Source organism: Hyalella azteca, unplaced genomic scaffold (genome assembly GCF_000764305.2).
Source record: "Hyalella azteca isolate HAZT.00-mixed unplaced genomic scaffold, Hazt_2.0.2 contig13234, whole genome shotgun sequence".
In the NCBI taxonomy this organism is placed as follows: domain Eukaryota; kingdom Metazoa; phylum Arthropoda; class Malacostraca; order Amphipoda; family Hyalellidae; genus Hyalella; species Hyalella azteca.
In genome coordinates, this window is record NW_025943163.1 from 506,096 (window position 1) to 522,596 (window position 16,501).

The 16,501-nt window shown below is 40.2% G+C and overlaps 1 protein-coding gene across 1 annotated transcript in view; it reads right to left on the reverse strand.

The window, feature by feature from the left end:
• Positions 1 to 671: 671 nt before the first annotated feature.
• LOC108682133 (zinc finger protein basonuclin-1) overlaps positions 672 to 16,501 on the reverse strand; it is a 37,163-nt gene continuing 21,333 nt past the window's right edge. The window contains exons 2-3 of the mRNA XM_018171248.2: positions 7,272 to 7,969; positions 672 to 5,449 (exon numbers count right to left, since the gene is read on the reverse strand). Coding sequence (XP_018026737.1) covers positions 1,988 to 5,449; positions 7,272 to 7,969 — 4,160 coding nt within the window. The 3' untranslated portion in view covers positions 672 to 1,987. The remainder of the gene's footprint in view (positions 5,450 to 7,271; positions 7,970 to 16,501) is intronic.

The window sequence follows — 16,501 nt, forward strand, 5'->3', positions numbered from 1 at the left end:
TCAACTAAACAGCCCCATGTTTACCAGACGGGTCGTTTATTTTTCAAAGGCACGAAGCGGCGAATTTGCCCAGAAAAGGGCCCATTTGGTAGCATGTTTATGATGGTGGCAATAGATTTCCGGGTCCGCTGTTACAGAAAATAGTAAAATAATAACTGAATAGAAGTGTCGGCGTTGAAGAAATAGGCCCATGAACCAGCAAATTACAATAGAATATTTTTCCAAACGCATGAAATTGATTGTAAAATATTTGCATACCTCAAACACAGGGATTGAAAAATTTGCTTAACTTTGCATACATTTTGCTTCACGATTGGAATACCTCAATACGTTCATATGGATGTCGTTTGTGCGTATATATGTAAATGTTTTAGGGCCTAACATTGAAAGTTTTGAATGAACGAAACTGCGATTGGATTCAAATTCATACTTTTGATATCATTCCTATCACACGAAAAACGTTGTGCACGTCATGCTAGTTAGATAATTTTACTGCAATGAAATGGACATTATTGAGTTTCATGATTTATACTAAACCTATTTCTATATTTTTTATTGTATAACGCTTGAAAGAATGTTCTGAATTCCATTCAACTGAGTATAGTGCATTAAAATATAAAAATCTTAAATAGCAAGGAAAATAAAGCCACCCAAACACTGGAGACAATTAACATTTATTTCGATGAAATGTAGAATACTTACATAAAAAATTTTCTTGACATAGAATTATGATACATATCTTACAAAGAGCATCAGTTCACAACATGAGGTACTGATTAAACATTCAAATCAACTATTATGAATCATCTGAAAAGTACGCCATAGCTCACAAGGTAGGCGAGCAACGTAAGAATTATATCAAAAATAAAGGTAAAGACATAAGTTCTCAATGTTTATCACTCACAAAAGCAAGTCTGCAGGTGAATTTCGACATAATTATGGGCTAATTAATCTCGCATGCGGTCAGTAATCGATAAATTTCTTCAAGTATTTATTTCTTAAAAAATTAGTGAAAATTTCTTTTCCATGATAAAATTTAGTTTTTCCCAAAGTTACTTACAAGGAAAATATGGAAATCAAAGGTCACAAAAAAATCGATTGGAAATAGTGCTGAACAAATAACGCGCATTTAATAAAAACAAATGCGATAAATAGTTACAGAAAGAACCTTTCCATTTATAGAACTTGAAGGTCACTTATCTACATGAAATTTAAAACCAAATAGATTTGCAATTTAATTTAAAAATTGGTTGAACAATTAATTTTGAACCCTCGGCCGTTGTATTGACTCATTCACAGGCGCAATTAGACTCATGGCAGCGCTCATAAAAACCACGATTTGTTATTTTGAATAAATTGTTTAAAAAATGAAGGGATTAAAGATATTTGTGAGTGAATAATTTTGTTCTCATTTGTGTAACGGCTTAACTTGTTCATGACAATGATAACGTTCAAAATATGCTCCAAACTCATGTCGGCTAATGCACAACGGAATCTAATTTGTAAACCAATTTTCGAGGTCACAACAATCAGAATTTTTTTCGCATACATAACCATGAGCTCAAAGTACGCACAATTACTTACTTATATTACTTCGGTATTTTACAAATTTCAATCTCAAATGCACACTGACTTAACGTAAGACGCCTTCTTTAGGTTACATCACTTGTGAAAGAATTCAAATGGTTTTCAGAGGTAGGACTTTGGTAGAACCTATAAGATTCATGTCTATACGAGCACATAATCAGGTCGTATTTGCGGGAATTCCAAATCAGCTTTGTATAAATCTAATCAACAACCACTGAGAACCATCATGACCACAGACTTCAGGGAATTATAAAGATTAATAGATAATCATGCAAGCACATGGGTACGCAAAATGCACAACGACTGGAATTGACACAAGAAAATAATAATCGATTTGCACCATAGGAAAGACTTAAAATCTATGATAAATACTGAGCGATCGGGCGAGCATGGTAAATGATTAGGAAAGGAAAACGTCCGCTGATATCTTTTTCAGGCCCATGTGTAAAGCATCATTGATCGAATGGCTGTTGCGTTTTCTCCGAGAACTGAAAACTTTTGAGCATCCATCAACCGTGCATCGGAACATGTCCCTAAAGTGCCACTTTTCGTAGTGTGCCTTCAAATTATCACCATCCTCAAGCACTTCTGAGCAGAATTTGCATGGCATCTTTCCTTCGCTGTTCGGAGACGGTAAATCGTCTTCTAAACTGTACGATAATTGCTGAATTGCGTCATTGAGTTTTTCATTTGCCTCAAAGTTGTGCCGGCCGGAGACTTCTACGTGATTTGGCAATTCACTAGAACTGGAGACCCGAGCTGCTGAACTGGATGAAGAGGGAGAGAATGCTATTGCTGAGCTGTCGTTATTTAAACTAGCATCACCGGTAGGAGAATTCTTAGGCGAGGGTGTTCTAGACTTCTCACTACTTTTCCTCTGCGAACTTTTTGACGCAAGATGCGGTAGGAGATTGTGAAGAAAGAAAGGGGTTGCCGCAGATGGAGAATATGTCTGAGACGGTATCGTGTTACTACTAGAGACGCTATTTTGATAAATTGAATGGTTTTCAGAATTACCGAAAATTTTACTGGCTATGGACGAAGGCAGTCTTGATTTGAGAACCTCCAAGCCCTTGGGAAAAGCGTTGGGATCAGAGCACAGCCGAGAAATTAAATCATTATTCAAGAGAGGATTAAAGGGCATTCCAGGAGGCATGACCGGATAATTATTTTCGTGATTGGCTAGGCCTTTTTTATGCAACATTTCGTTTGCAGAGTGACGATCGCGCGATCGTTTCGTTGGGAATGATGCATAGCATCCTTCAACTGTACATTTATGGGCTAAGTTAAAGTGCGAAGATTGGTAATGGGACCGAAGAGCTGAGGCGCTCTGAAATTGTTTCAAACATGAAACACATGTGAGCGGGTCAGCCTCGTTGATCGGGATGTCGACGTTGGTGAGCACGCCATCACGCAAAAATAGGTTATTCTCAAGTTCTTCATTGGGCGGCGACTCAGAGCGCGAATTGGAATCCATGTTATTACTTTCGGATTTGGGACTGTTCGTTCGTTTATGGCTACGATTTATGTCCACACGCATGGCATCACTTTCATGAGCTTTATCGTGGAAATTTCCTCTGGATAAATCTTCTAGAAGTCGCAGGGAATTAGGCTGTTCTAAATTTGGATCAGAGGACAAGAGGGAACTTTTTTCTTCCGACTTTTCTTCGACGTTCTTGTTCAAGTTCTTAATTCCGTTTACGACGTCACTGTTCTCAAATTCTTCGTCATCGCTCATCGCATCAAGCTCTTTATCCTCGTTTTTATCTTCCTCCGAATCTTTTACATCTATATCATCCAAATCATCATCATTTTCATCGTCGTCATATTCGTCTGTAGATATCAAGTCATCATCTTCTAATCTGAAAGCGAATTTCGTTGGGTTTTGACTTTTTCGTTTTCGTTTATTCGATGATGGCGAAGTTGCAGATCCCTCTCCTTTCAAACTGTTAGCATCAACGCTCATGCTGTCTTCGTCCTCCAGGTCTTCGTTAAGCTCATTCTCTTCGTCAATTTTTGCGCGCTTCTTCTCGGCGTGATCAAAGTGATTTTTCGGATCCATCATCATAGATGAATCGTCTGGATATGAATACATTTGTCCATACTTCCAAGCTTCCTTTTGCAGATCAAAGCCATGACGGTGCATCTCGAACTGCTTTGCGAGCTCCTGAGGATTTCCTGAAGGTAAGAACGGAAGGTTCGGTAGAGCGCCTAGGCCCCCAAACTGGCCGGGAAACGCGGACAGTGGAGGGAACGCGGCATGAGGATGGAGACCTTGCAGCTGTGCTGGCATGGGGGGTCTCAGCGATATTGCTGGGTGAGTGCCCGAACTTCTGCCGTCGTGAGGAGAAATTTTTCTCCTAACATGCGGCGTGTGTAATTTTGGATTTGGGTTAGCTGAATGACGATTGCGAGATCTTCGAGAACTGAACATCATGTTACATCCGTCGACAGTACACTTATGCATTTCTCGAAGATGTACCGCAGAAAAGTGGATTTTTAGAGCACCTTTATCACAGAATGTTTTCATACAAACGTTGCACTGCACTCTCTTCTTGCCTGTCACAGGATTAATGAAAGTAGAGCCCATATTCATGGGATTCCATGACCGCTTAGGAGTAGGAGGACCGTTGCAGCTATTTTGGGCAGGTAAAGGCAGAGACGTTGACGCTGGAGTAGAACCGGGAGAAGTAGTAGAAAGATTTAACGCTGATGATTTTTCGTCATCATCATCGTCACTAAAATGCTCGACTGATATATCGTTTCGCGAGGACATCTGTGACGACGCATACGAAGAATTAGGAACTGGAGGGCTAGGTTGGCCCTGCATCGAACCGGTGCTGGTGATGCTGGAAGGCGACGCCAGATGGCGCTTGGATACTTCGGGTTGGTGCCATGGACTGGGACTTCTCCTATCGCCTCGAATATCAAACGGTTGCATAGTTTGGAGTCGAGCCAAGGGAGATGTCAGAGGGGAGGCATTGACCATTGAAGAAGGCATCTGATTAGGTCGGCTCATATTTGGAAGCGGTGTTGGAAGACGAAGCAAAGACAAAGAATTCGCTAATTGAGGACCGCCTCTGAGAAGAGAAGAAGTAAGGTTAGGATTAGCCGCCAGGATATTAGAGGCTATCGATGCCGCAGATAAACTAGAGGAATGATTCATATTGGGCCCTCCTGGTGCGCCGTGTTGCCCTAGCATATAAGTGGGATCGCATCTTGCATCGCTGGCTGCATTTCTGCCCATTGGATTTAGTAAAGCATTGCGTTCCAAGAACTTCTTAAGTTGCTCTGGGTCAAGAGCTTTCATAGGATCGTGCGCTTTGTGTAAAGAATCATGGGGCATTGGGTAATACTGTTGATGGTATGTCTGACTCTGGCTTGAGTAAGGAGGAACTCGGTGATTTTCGTTTCGACTTCCGAACTCGTCCATAGTGTCACGCCGTTCAAAACTTCGTCTATCTGTAGATTCTCTTCTATCACTACCGGTGTCCCTTCCAGAATTATTATCAATAGACTCGGGTAGAGGGCCGTTGTCGTGCTGATCTGACCGGTCATGGATATCTCCGAAGTCGCGATTTTCAGGTGCGTCTTTCGTATCGTGAGATTGACTTTCGGTCTCGTTACTTTTAGCCGCGTGGTCACTCACAGGCGAACAATGTTGCGACTTGGCGGCGTCTCTGATGTCTCGAGCGTGGCGCACGTCCCGAGCAACGCGGTCCAGGTTGGAACTGGAATCATTGTGCAGAAGGTGGGAGACGATGTTCTTCGTTTCACCGAACCTAAGAAACTGTTGTAGGAGAAGAGCTTCTTCCTCTGCAGTCACCATGTTCCAGCGATGTAACGGCTGGCCTTGTGTATCCTGAAATTACAAATTGTGTTAATATTCAAGTCAGTTTCGTAGATCCGTATTCTACATATGAAATAAAGCAAACGAAAGTTGAAGCTTTTCCACGAAAGGTTGGAATTAACTGCGGATAATTTAATTGAATCCATAATCTGAATTGTTCTGTGAAGACCTAAATTAGAGCCGTCATTCGTGACTCTGATCAAAAGGAGCATATAAATATAATCGAATAGCTATAATTAGCCCTATTTAACTTCACAGCAAGAATTGTAAGATTTAATTATTCACGACAAACTACGACGATGTATTTAACGAAATAAATCTGAGCGTATTTCAACGCTAGACAACACCCAGTCCGGGATCGCTATAGCCGATTATGAGAGCACCGGTATAAAAAGAGCGCGTTACGACAGCATCGCGAGGTGGTGACAGTTGCATGACGCCTCGCACTTTTTCGGCCGGTTTTTCGAGGCGTTTTTGCTCATCCTTACTCGTCTCCGTGTTATAATTACTGAAGCGCCAGCAGATGACTACAGCATAGGACTCGATTGGCGGAGCAGTTATTGTGGTAGCTCTAAAAGCATGGGGGAAGCAGCGGCTGCAATTAAGCCTGCTGGAAAAACACCTCCTGCGCCCTGATCAATCCCACACAAAAGATTAATCATGATGATGATGGCTGCGAACATGGAGCAGACAACAGTGACATCCAACACCAAAAATACAGATCGTCAAGCTTCCTAGATTGGATTGAAAGATTTCAGCATATTGAGAAGCGAGGGAAATACGCAAATTTGTTTAGTATTAAATGAATTATATAGCTTTCTGACGTACTTGATGAAAAAAAGATTGTTCTAGACAATGTGTGAACGCATTGAAGGGTTGAGTGCAGGGATAAAATAATGCACGTGTCAGTGTAATAAAAAACAACACTTGATCGCTGCAAAACATCAAACTATCTGAGATAAATATGGGAGTATTGAAATCGTGTTTTTCGGCCGAGCCTCGATTTTTCGCGTATGAATGGGGGCCTGTGTGAGACTGAGTTCGTACAACTTTCGGCGAAGTCAAATTATAATGCGGAAAGAAAGGTGCGCATCTCTCTGCGACGTCGGAACGCTGATCGTAATTGAGTCAATTCTGGGTTTGGTTTGAGGGCCGTGACGCTTCTTGACAAGCTCATGTGATGGATGACAAGGCGACACTGCTCACCAAGCGATCCCTGTCATGATACGACATCATCTAGCTTGCTATCTCGCGAGCTCCTAAAACAAAATTGGTGTTGTCGTGCGGTGCAACCGCAAGAAAACTCAGACATTGCAAACCCAAAGCACTGCCAGCCATGCGAACTCCACTTACTGAGTTTGCATAGTTTTTTTCGGCTTATATCAGGCTTGATTCGAGTACTCCACAACCTCAGTTCTTGTTCATGTAAGACTTTTGACGTGCTAAGCTCGATCATGACTAGCAAATAACTGTGATTACCTGGGCCCATTGCAACCTGTTTGCTCCATGACTAATTTCGAAAGTACTTATTTGACTCAATGCCGTAATCAGATAAGAGATGCACAACTCGGTAAACAGTGACATGCTCTGCACACTGAGTAGAAAGAGGCTGGTATAGTTCGGCCATCTAGAAAAATTGCTTTGTATTGCGTTTCCAACAAGCCCCAAAACAAGATTTCAATGTTAACTTTTATTATTTTAATTTTTGTTACACTTCCCGAAAAGAAGGGAGGAAGGTTAATTTACAATGTTCATCAGGTCATCAAAACGTTACTAGTTATTCGATTCTTCAATCTAAATTAAAATAGAGCTACGGTAATTGATTTATAATTACCTGAAGCATGTATCCTCGAGAATAATCTTCATAGTTCCAGCCAAAACCGTGAAGTAATTGCTGAACTTCATCGTGCGTTAGCACTGAAAACAGTCGATCCAGGGCTATTTTGAGCCGAATTGGCAGGGCTTGGCACCTGTACAGAATGAGAGACGCCACGTCGTACACCACTGAAGGTTTGACATGTTCGACATTTGAAGAATCGTTGCCATTTGATTGCCGTTCTGAAAGAACTGAATCGCCGTCCATCAAACGAGATCTCTCATCCAAACCTCTTAGTCGATCATTCATTGTAGATCGCGATCGATCATCCATGGGTCCTCTCTTACTGTCATCGATGCCACGGAGTCGTTCATCCAAGGTTCGAGGTCGATCATCCACCACTCGGGAGCGATTGCATGTCTTCGTATCCCTGCCCCCGTAGAGCCCCCCAGGTGCAGACGCCGCTATGTCTCTTGCCAAGTCCCTCTGGCTGCGATTGTTTACGGACAACGACGCTCCCAAGCCGACACCTAAGCTGGGGCCGAAATTTGCAAGTCCAACCCCCAAGCCGTGCGGAAAGCCGCGAGCCAAGGCTGAAGCATCCACCCCAAGGGGGAAGCCGGCTGCGAGACCCGGGCCAAACCCGCCTGGCAGGCCCGCCACAAGCCGGGAGTGCACTCCGGACACCAGCTCTCGGTACGCCAGCTGGCTCAGTCCTGCAAAAAACAATATCTCTGTCAACATTGCAAAACTTTAATCTCTGAGTACTGAGGCTTCACAAACTATCATTTCAATGCGTAGATTTTGTAATGAATATTGAAATTTGAAATGTCTTTTTCTGCCGACTTATACATATCACGACCGGAATTTTTGGTTTATAAAAAAATTGTATGAAAATAAGACCGAGTTCATCTATGTCATACATCCCGTTATTTAAACAACAAAACACTGGATTCATCTCTGTCATCATTCATACAACGCGAGTGTCAAAAAAATATTTGAACACCAACTTGAACACATTTGTTTCAGTAGACAAATTGATGGTTAACCGCCGTAAAAATAATTCATTACACGAATGTGCGCGGATGTCTGTATCGAATGCACGGTGACAAGAATGTTAGTATCGAGTATGATCGAGTGATCCTCTGCCAGGTGTAGCCAGAGCTCAAAGATATGATGTATTTTGACGGAGATTTGATATTGATGAGCACCATATGCTGCTGGAAATACGAGCAAAGGAAAACTTGACTATTTTTCGTGTTGCACGTCTCTCCTTTATTTAAAAGTTTCAGAAATATTACATACTGCAAACATGTTTACCTTAGATTGTAAGTTCCAAATTGTAAGTGACTGTAATAAATAATTATTGGTGCAATTTTTGCGATGCATAATCGTCATAGCCGATACCGCATATATAACCGGTGATGTTGCAGTATCACTTATGGAGTAAACATTCCGTGGAGTTTGCTTCGAACGCTAGCTTGAGAGCGAGTTGCTTTGGTCAGCGATGCGATGAGATGAAAACTAGAAGCTTTTAAATCTAAATGAAACACTCGAAGATGTAACTACAGAACAACGAAATATCGATGCGTCAAGGAATGTGGATAGGGAAGATACTAACTAAGACTTTTTCTAGTATACGATAAAAAATCGAGGACTTAGGAGTCCCATCAATATTACTTACTTACTTATTACAATAATAAATTCGACCGATTGAATTTGATAATCATTCGAATTATGATTATCAACAACCGTTAACACATATAGGTAAGAGCAATCAATTTAAAAGCAATAATTACTAGCTAATATATTCTATATTGTAATTCATCATTCTCTACCGAATGAAAAATGTACTAGGTCTGTTATTCTATATGTATGAATACTTCATTTGAGAATAATGGTTCATTGTATACGTGCATTTATCATTCGCAAGCAATATATACATTCGGAAATCGATTCCAGGTATACCCTATGAGAAAGTCCAAGCAAGACTCTCGATCATTCGATTTAAACGACGCAAACAGAATATAAATTAAGTGGCGATGTCATTTATTATGCAAAATTTATCTGGTTGGAATTATCAATGACACAAGTGTTCAACGCAGGTGCAAACAAGGTTGACTTTAAATCAATGCTATCATGCTCTAATTTTAAACTAAATATTACTTGCCGATAAATTTAATAATTTGAAAAACATTAAAGACATCGTGTAAAAATTTATGCAGAGACAAAATCATGATGGTTCGTTGAAGGCAAATTTTCAATAAATGTTCAAAAATTTTAGAAGCGACGTTTCATTTTTTGATTATACTCGCGATTTCCTCATAATAAATTCTATTTGCGGCCTTTTTGTTAAAATGTGAGCATGGATTATCGTTCTCATTTATACGCCGAATACAGTAAAGGATTGTAAAAAATGGGACTCTGGTTGGAATCTGCTTGGATATAAACTCAATTTTTTATTACCCTCGTGATTCTTCGGAAATAATAACGCAACACAAAATATAATCTAAGGCCACAAAATTCACTTCACTTTCATTTTGTTTGGAAAAATACATTAAATTAAGTTCTATCCATCGAAAAAGGGAAAGGAAATTTTTCAATGGCTTTCAAACATTGACCGTCGAGGGCAGTTATCTCGACAAACCTACTGTCTACATCCTCTTTTAATTTTCTATTTCCCACATTCCTTTTCATTTTCCATTTTCTGAATTCTTCCTTTCCTTTTCCAATATGCAAATAAGAGATGTGTGCAATTATAGCATGAACCGGCCAGGGAGTATCGAGGTGAGATGTACGTATTTGCAGATACGTACATCTCACCTACAGATATGCAGATACCTCATCTCATCGTTTATGTTCGGATCTACACATACATACTGTATGTAGTGCCGAAATCGCGGAATTACCGATTCTATGAAATCGGCAGAATATAGTTTGCCGAATTTGTAGAATTAGCATTTCTATATGTACTATGGGAATCTGGGGTTTGGTCAGTCAGCCAAGTTTTTTTTAATGTTTAAGTATAGAGGTAAGAATAAATGTTAAGTGTATAAACTTGACCGAACTTGATCTAACCTTTTCTAACTCCAACTGTCGATTCGTGCTATAACTCTAACTCTAACGTCCTATTTTCCGAATCAGCACCGAAATTCTGATTCTACAGATTCGGCAAACTGGCTACCGATTCCATAAAATCGGCATTTCCGCGATTTCGGCACGACACATACATAACACACCTACAACAAGACCGCTCATGGAGTATCGAGGTGAGATGTATGGACCCAAGTACGCGTTCTAGAGTATGGGGCCCGTACGAGCGGAAACAGGCAGGAGTTGGTAGCAGGCAGTCGTTCACATGCCTAATGTCAGTCATCAGACGACTAACAGGCCGATCGATCAGCCCTGCTGCGACTCCGAGTCCGCAATCGGGGGTATTGAAGTTCCGAGGTATAGGACCAGGTTATTAGTGACAACTGGATTATTAGAAATGCTTGGATGCATGCGATTGTTTATTAATTATAATAAGAATTACATAAATTAGACAGGACCGGGTGCGATAAGCAGCAGAATTTAAGGTCATTTTACGATAATTTCAAAATGAAAATTTAAATAAAAAAAGCGCTTAATATAGCTTTTTGTTATAAAGCACAGCTAAGCATTATTCAACACATTGTATTCTGATTATAATTATTAGTAAAACCAGACAAGCTGTTTCAGCATCCTGTCATCAAAACGAGTTCAAGGTTTAATAATTGTTCTATTGTATAATGATAGTCAACGTCCGACATCTTTGCGACACTAATAACCGTAACCAGTTTTCAACATCTTCTGAACGCTAAGCCACGAGTTTCATTTCAGTGGACAACGACGACACACAAGAAACTAGAAGTCCGTCATGTCTCGAGTGTGAAGAGCTCAGCGGTGCTCGCAAGCAGACGCGGCGGCTGCGGTGAGACGAGAGCCGCTGCGACAACAAACAGCAGAGCCGCTCTTCGCGGGAGTCCTGCTGCTGCTGCGTGGCTCTCATCCTTGGCATATTTTAACTACATGTTTGTTAATAGATAACGTGCCGCGGCTAGGTGCTTTGTGTATGTGCGTTGGTATACATTTAAAGTACATGTGTGTTAATAGATACCGTGCAAATGTTGATTGTAGATATCAATTTAAAAGCATATTTAATTTAAATGGGATAGAAAAATTTAGTCTCAGGACTTGAGGAACAACACGTGCGAAAACCATGCGAATCAGGATCAGTGAACTCACCATTCACAGGATCAGTGAATGAACGCAACAAACGTACAAAGTGACAACATTCCCTGCTGTACAAGTTTGGAGTACATAATAAAGAACGAGAACGCAATAACGCAAGAGTGAGCAATGTCGAGAAAATCCGTTTATAGAAGGACGGTGTCCATGAGGCATGCAATTAAAGCCTAGCAAAAACAGACGAGTGAGGACACCCTGCCCCGAGTTAACAAACAACGCCATTAAAAGATATTAGGTGGTTTTTGGCAGCGATGAGTTTTTGCAAGTGACAGCTTAGTGGGGTCCAGGTCATTATAAATGTTTATCATTATAATACATTAGCGTCCCGTCGTCTCACTTGTCACTCAGGTATGTGGTTGTTGTCTATATGCGAGTGTATATATACGCTTCGAATATTAATCGTAAAAATTTGTGCACGCAGTCATGTTAGACTGCATGCACTAAGGCATTTAGTATACATACGTTATGTGTGCAGTACATGACTCGCTCATAAATGCCTGAATAATTGGGTGATTCCGCTTCTATAACATATCTTCTCCGTGATGCAACCTTGGATTCCGTGTGTACATTAATTATCATTGAAACCTGGTCTTTTGATTTTCAAGAGTACCTATACGTGCGCACGTTAGAAAAATGTTACGTAATTAGTTTGTAATTAATTAATTTTGAGATAGCATTGACTTAACAAGTTAGTAACAAGGATATTGAGCGTTATAGTCAGTTGAAAATGCGACAGGATGATATTGCACTGTTCGGTAAAATGTTTACGTTTCTATCAGGACCAACTATAACATTTACGAAGATCCTCCTATGCCACAAGCTGGCTGAGGTAGAGATTAAATCCTGCAGTTAATGTGCTTAATATAGCGACTTTTACCGCACTCATCAAGTGCCTATACCGATCGTTGTCTAACTCAACAAGTGATCAGCTGAGACAGTATCAAATACAAACCATGCGCAAATAAATAGGTGATGGTATAAATAATGGCGAATAATACAGACGCCAACGATACATAACCCAGACCATGCATGCATGCAGAAAGGGGTGAAGACGCCTCCGTGGAAGAAGTGTTTTGTTGAGACGATACATTACACGGCCATGCAGGCCTGCTGGTGTACAGACCATAAGCGACAGACGAGCGACCCTAGACAGTCCTGCCATCCTCGACACTTTCTAAACAGTAGCCAGGCACCAGCGACGGCATGCAGACAGGACGCCCGTCAATCGTCAGAACGGGCAAATATTTACATATGGCATTGACGAACAGCCCGACAGGAGGCGCTCTGCGACCGATGCGTTATAGACGCGCGTATACGGCCGCCGGAGACCCACTCTCTATATTAGGATCGCGTGGTCACGCCCGCCTACCCTAGAGGCGTCGCGAGACCCGCGTTACGGGCGAAGGTGTCACGACACCCGCGTTACGGACGAAGGTGTCACGACACCCGCGTTACGGACGAAGGTGTCACGACACCCGCGTTACGGACGAATGTGTCACGACACCCGCGGTACGGACGAATGTGTCACGACACCCGCGTTACGGACGAAGGTGTCACGACACCCGCGTTACGGACGAATGTGTCACGACACCCGCGTTAATTAAGTAATGAACTGTTAACTGCGTGCCGTCACCGACGCCAGAGCCGATCACGGCTGCATGGCAGATGGCTATATCTGAGGTTCAGGGCGCTGTCTGCTCGTGACCGTAGTCCGAAGCCAATTATCGTGCAGGAGATCTTCCATTTTCCGAATATTGAAATTGAATTTTTGAAAATTTGTTATGATATAATTTCTGGTCTTTGTCTCTTTTTCAGTCACTGAAACAGAAGATTAAGTTTTTCGCGTTCATTAAAATGACTTTCTTTTAAATCCAAGTTACAATCGTCTGAGGGTAGAATGATTTTCAGTTCAATCCTTTACAATTTTGATCTCTGACGAATTTTATTTAGAAATAATAAGAAATTAACTTCCATGAATAAAATCACGGGCGGTATATACAAAAAGGGTCGATTTGCGAAATTTGTAAAAAAAATCGTTAAGGGTTTTGACGTGCTTAACTCAGTTTCTATTGTAGTAAATATACAATTAATGTAATTCATGTCGTCCCATTTTACCAATATTCAAGTTGCCCATTTCTGAAGAAAACAAGTTCTTATTGCCAGTACTTAGAGATTACAATATAGATACATCCATACATGCCTACATACAATAATAAATATCTTACATTGGATAAAATTTTTCTATCCTGTTCAATGCGTAATTGTTTAGATTTCTGTGGAAATTCTCGCACGAACAACCGCAACGCAGCATCGTTTAAAGATATTCGTGCGACGGATTTTTCCGACCGGTACAGTTATTCTTCAGTTCATACATAGTAAGTTCAGTGAGGCTAAATATTAAACATAATATGCATTATCGAACTTAAACTCAAAAAAGCGTTAAATGTGCCAGCTAGAAATTTATACGCGCGAATCAAACCATGCTTGAACGTTGCATTCATTTGCATGCGGGCCACATCTCGTACTTGGTCGCAGTAAATAGGAGGTGCTCTGCAACTGCAATTGTTGTTCCCGACGGCATAAATATTGCCTAATAACACGCCTCGCACGCTAGTATATAACACAAGAAGGAGTTAAGTGGCAAGCCGTCGCCGCTCGTATCGATGCCATAACCCGGCAGGCGAAATTGCGACGTCGACTCCAAGCGTCCTCGACTTTTTTTTTTTCGTTTTCAGCTGTGATATTTTAAGATTGAAATTGAACGAATTTAGTTGATAATGTGCGGTTGAACTTTAACGCTTGATTTTGGCTTTCAAAGAGACGAATAGTCCGATTAAATTCCGAACTGGATCTTTATACCATTTCCAGAAACCAAGAAGAACCCATTATCGATTTTGCGCGAACTGATCAGGATGTAACTACAAGATACACGCAAAAGCTTTTCTGTATATAGCAGTGCCCGGTTTTAAAGTAGCTAAGCGTTTAAATTGTCACAATACCAGGTATTTTGTAGAAGCAGTTTAAATATAAATAGGTGGACAATCATATGTATTTCGAGGAGATGATACAGGAGTCTTTGCTGCTACAAGGCAAGGCATCAGTAATCACTCGTTCTTGGCTATAATTTTGATTGATGCGCCTCCGCCGGTCTAAAGGCAAACAGATTATAAGTTTACTGCAAAAACGTCAATGATTCCACGCCATGTTCGCTTGTACGAGCAGGCGATCTATAACATGTAACCTCCTCGTATCACAAATACAATACTGGGACAGATGATTCTCAGTTCAACATTTTTTAATTCATGCAATATACCTACTTCCAATTCTTCATTTTTACAGATATTATTATTAGATGGCAGGATTTACTTGTTTACACACGTGCGATTGATGACCAGAGATTTCGTTGGTTTATATTATCAGGGAGTGGAACTTTTCTTCAGATGACGGTAGATAAAAAGGCAAGTTTCAGGAAGTAGTTTTTACAGATATGCGGACTTTCTTGTACAAGTTTAATCCATCCATCCATTGATATAAATTTAATAGAATTTCTGTACGACCTATATACTATAGAATACGACCTAAATTTCCAAGAAGCAATAACTTGATTTAAATAAGATTACAACATTTTAAATTTTTATATGTCAAGTGATTTGACAATTGAAATCTAATATAATATTATATCGAAAAAGAAATCTACGGGTCATGATGACGAGCCAACATGCTAAAAATAAAATAATCCTCAGGAAATCAAACTCAAAATCAAGTTTCACTCGCATTAAAATAATAATTTAATAGTTTGAATTTAAATATACAAGTTAGAGATTTACAGACATAGATACGACATGCTCTAAGATAAAATCCTAATTTTCAGCCACTTATCTGTAGTACAAAAACAGCGAAAAAAAATTCGTTTATCTTAGCTGTTATAAATATAGGTAGTTTTCACCACAAATATTTAGTTTCACCAACTAAAACACAAAAATCGAATTTCTGTGAGCGATTCCTCAGTCGATTGCTGCTCTACGAGTCCACTCAACAATAAACGCTAATATATTTCAAAACTGGCTTCAGTTAAATCTATATTAGGCTGCAGTCAGGAAGCTGGACAAGTTAAATGCATCGCAAGCAATTTTACTGACGTAAAATAATGATGATCGTTTGTTTTATGACGGCAGCAGAAAATTGAACTCTTAAAAACGATGGCATCGGTAATTTTTGCACAAGTGTCCTCCAAAATTTTGGGTATGATAATTATATGCTTCTCGGTGATAATTTTTCCTGCATTAAATGTGCAGGATATGGACAGTTCGCAAGTGATCTCATGATAGAAAATTAAAGTAATTACGATCGATATGATCAGAAGGCAAGAATATTTTTAAATGCGAGTATTCGCGTGAACCAATAAAACAACGCGGTGTATATATGTTAAGATGCAAATACAATGTGTATGTACAGGGTTCTTGTCAGTGTATAATGGGAATCCTGTTTATCGTTACTGTGTGTTTGAATTTAATTCAGGGTTTGTTAAATTACAAAGGAAGTTCGAAAACGATAAATAAATAAAAAAAATAACTATAGCTGTCAAATCACATATCGCAATAGGATATACATGACAATAGCGTTAAAATATATGAAGGTATGTTTGCAGTGAAAGGTGGTAAGATAGTTTATATAGAGAGGACCAAGAGACTGGCAGCTCAATAACTGGTTTTGTGACGACTTGGGGACAAAATGGCGGGAAGGTGAAGCTGTCGGGTGACATTTGTGCATTATGTTCCGTGGGACCAGCGACCTCCATTAGTCCAGGTAGGTTACCTCCTCACGAGCGTACAATGTATGGTTTAGGGGGCTTGTCATTTTTTGGAATTCATGCGAACAATTGTCATTTTTTATGTAATTCTTTAATCTATACTCTAAAAAACCATACATACTTTTTTATATGCAAGATGGACATAAGAAAATGTGGACAAACTCTAAGG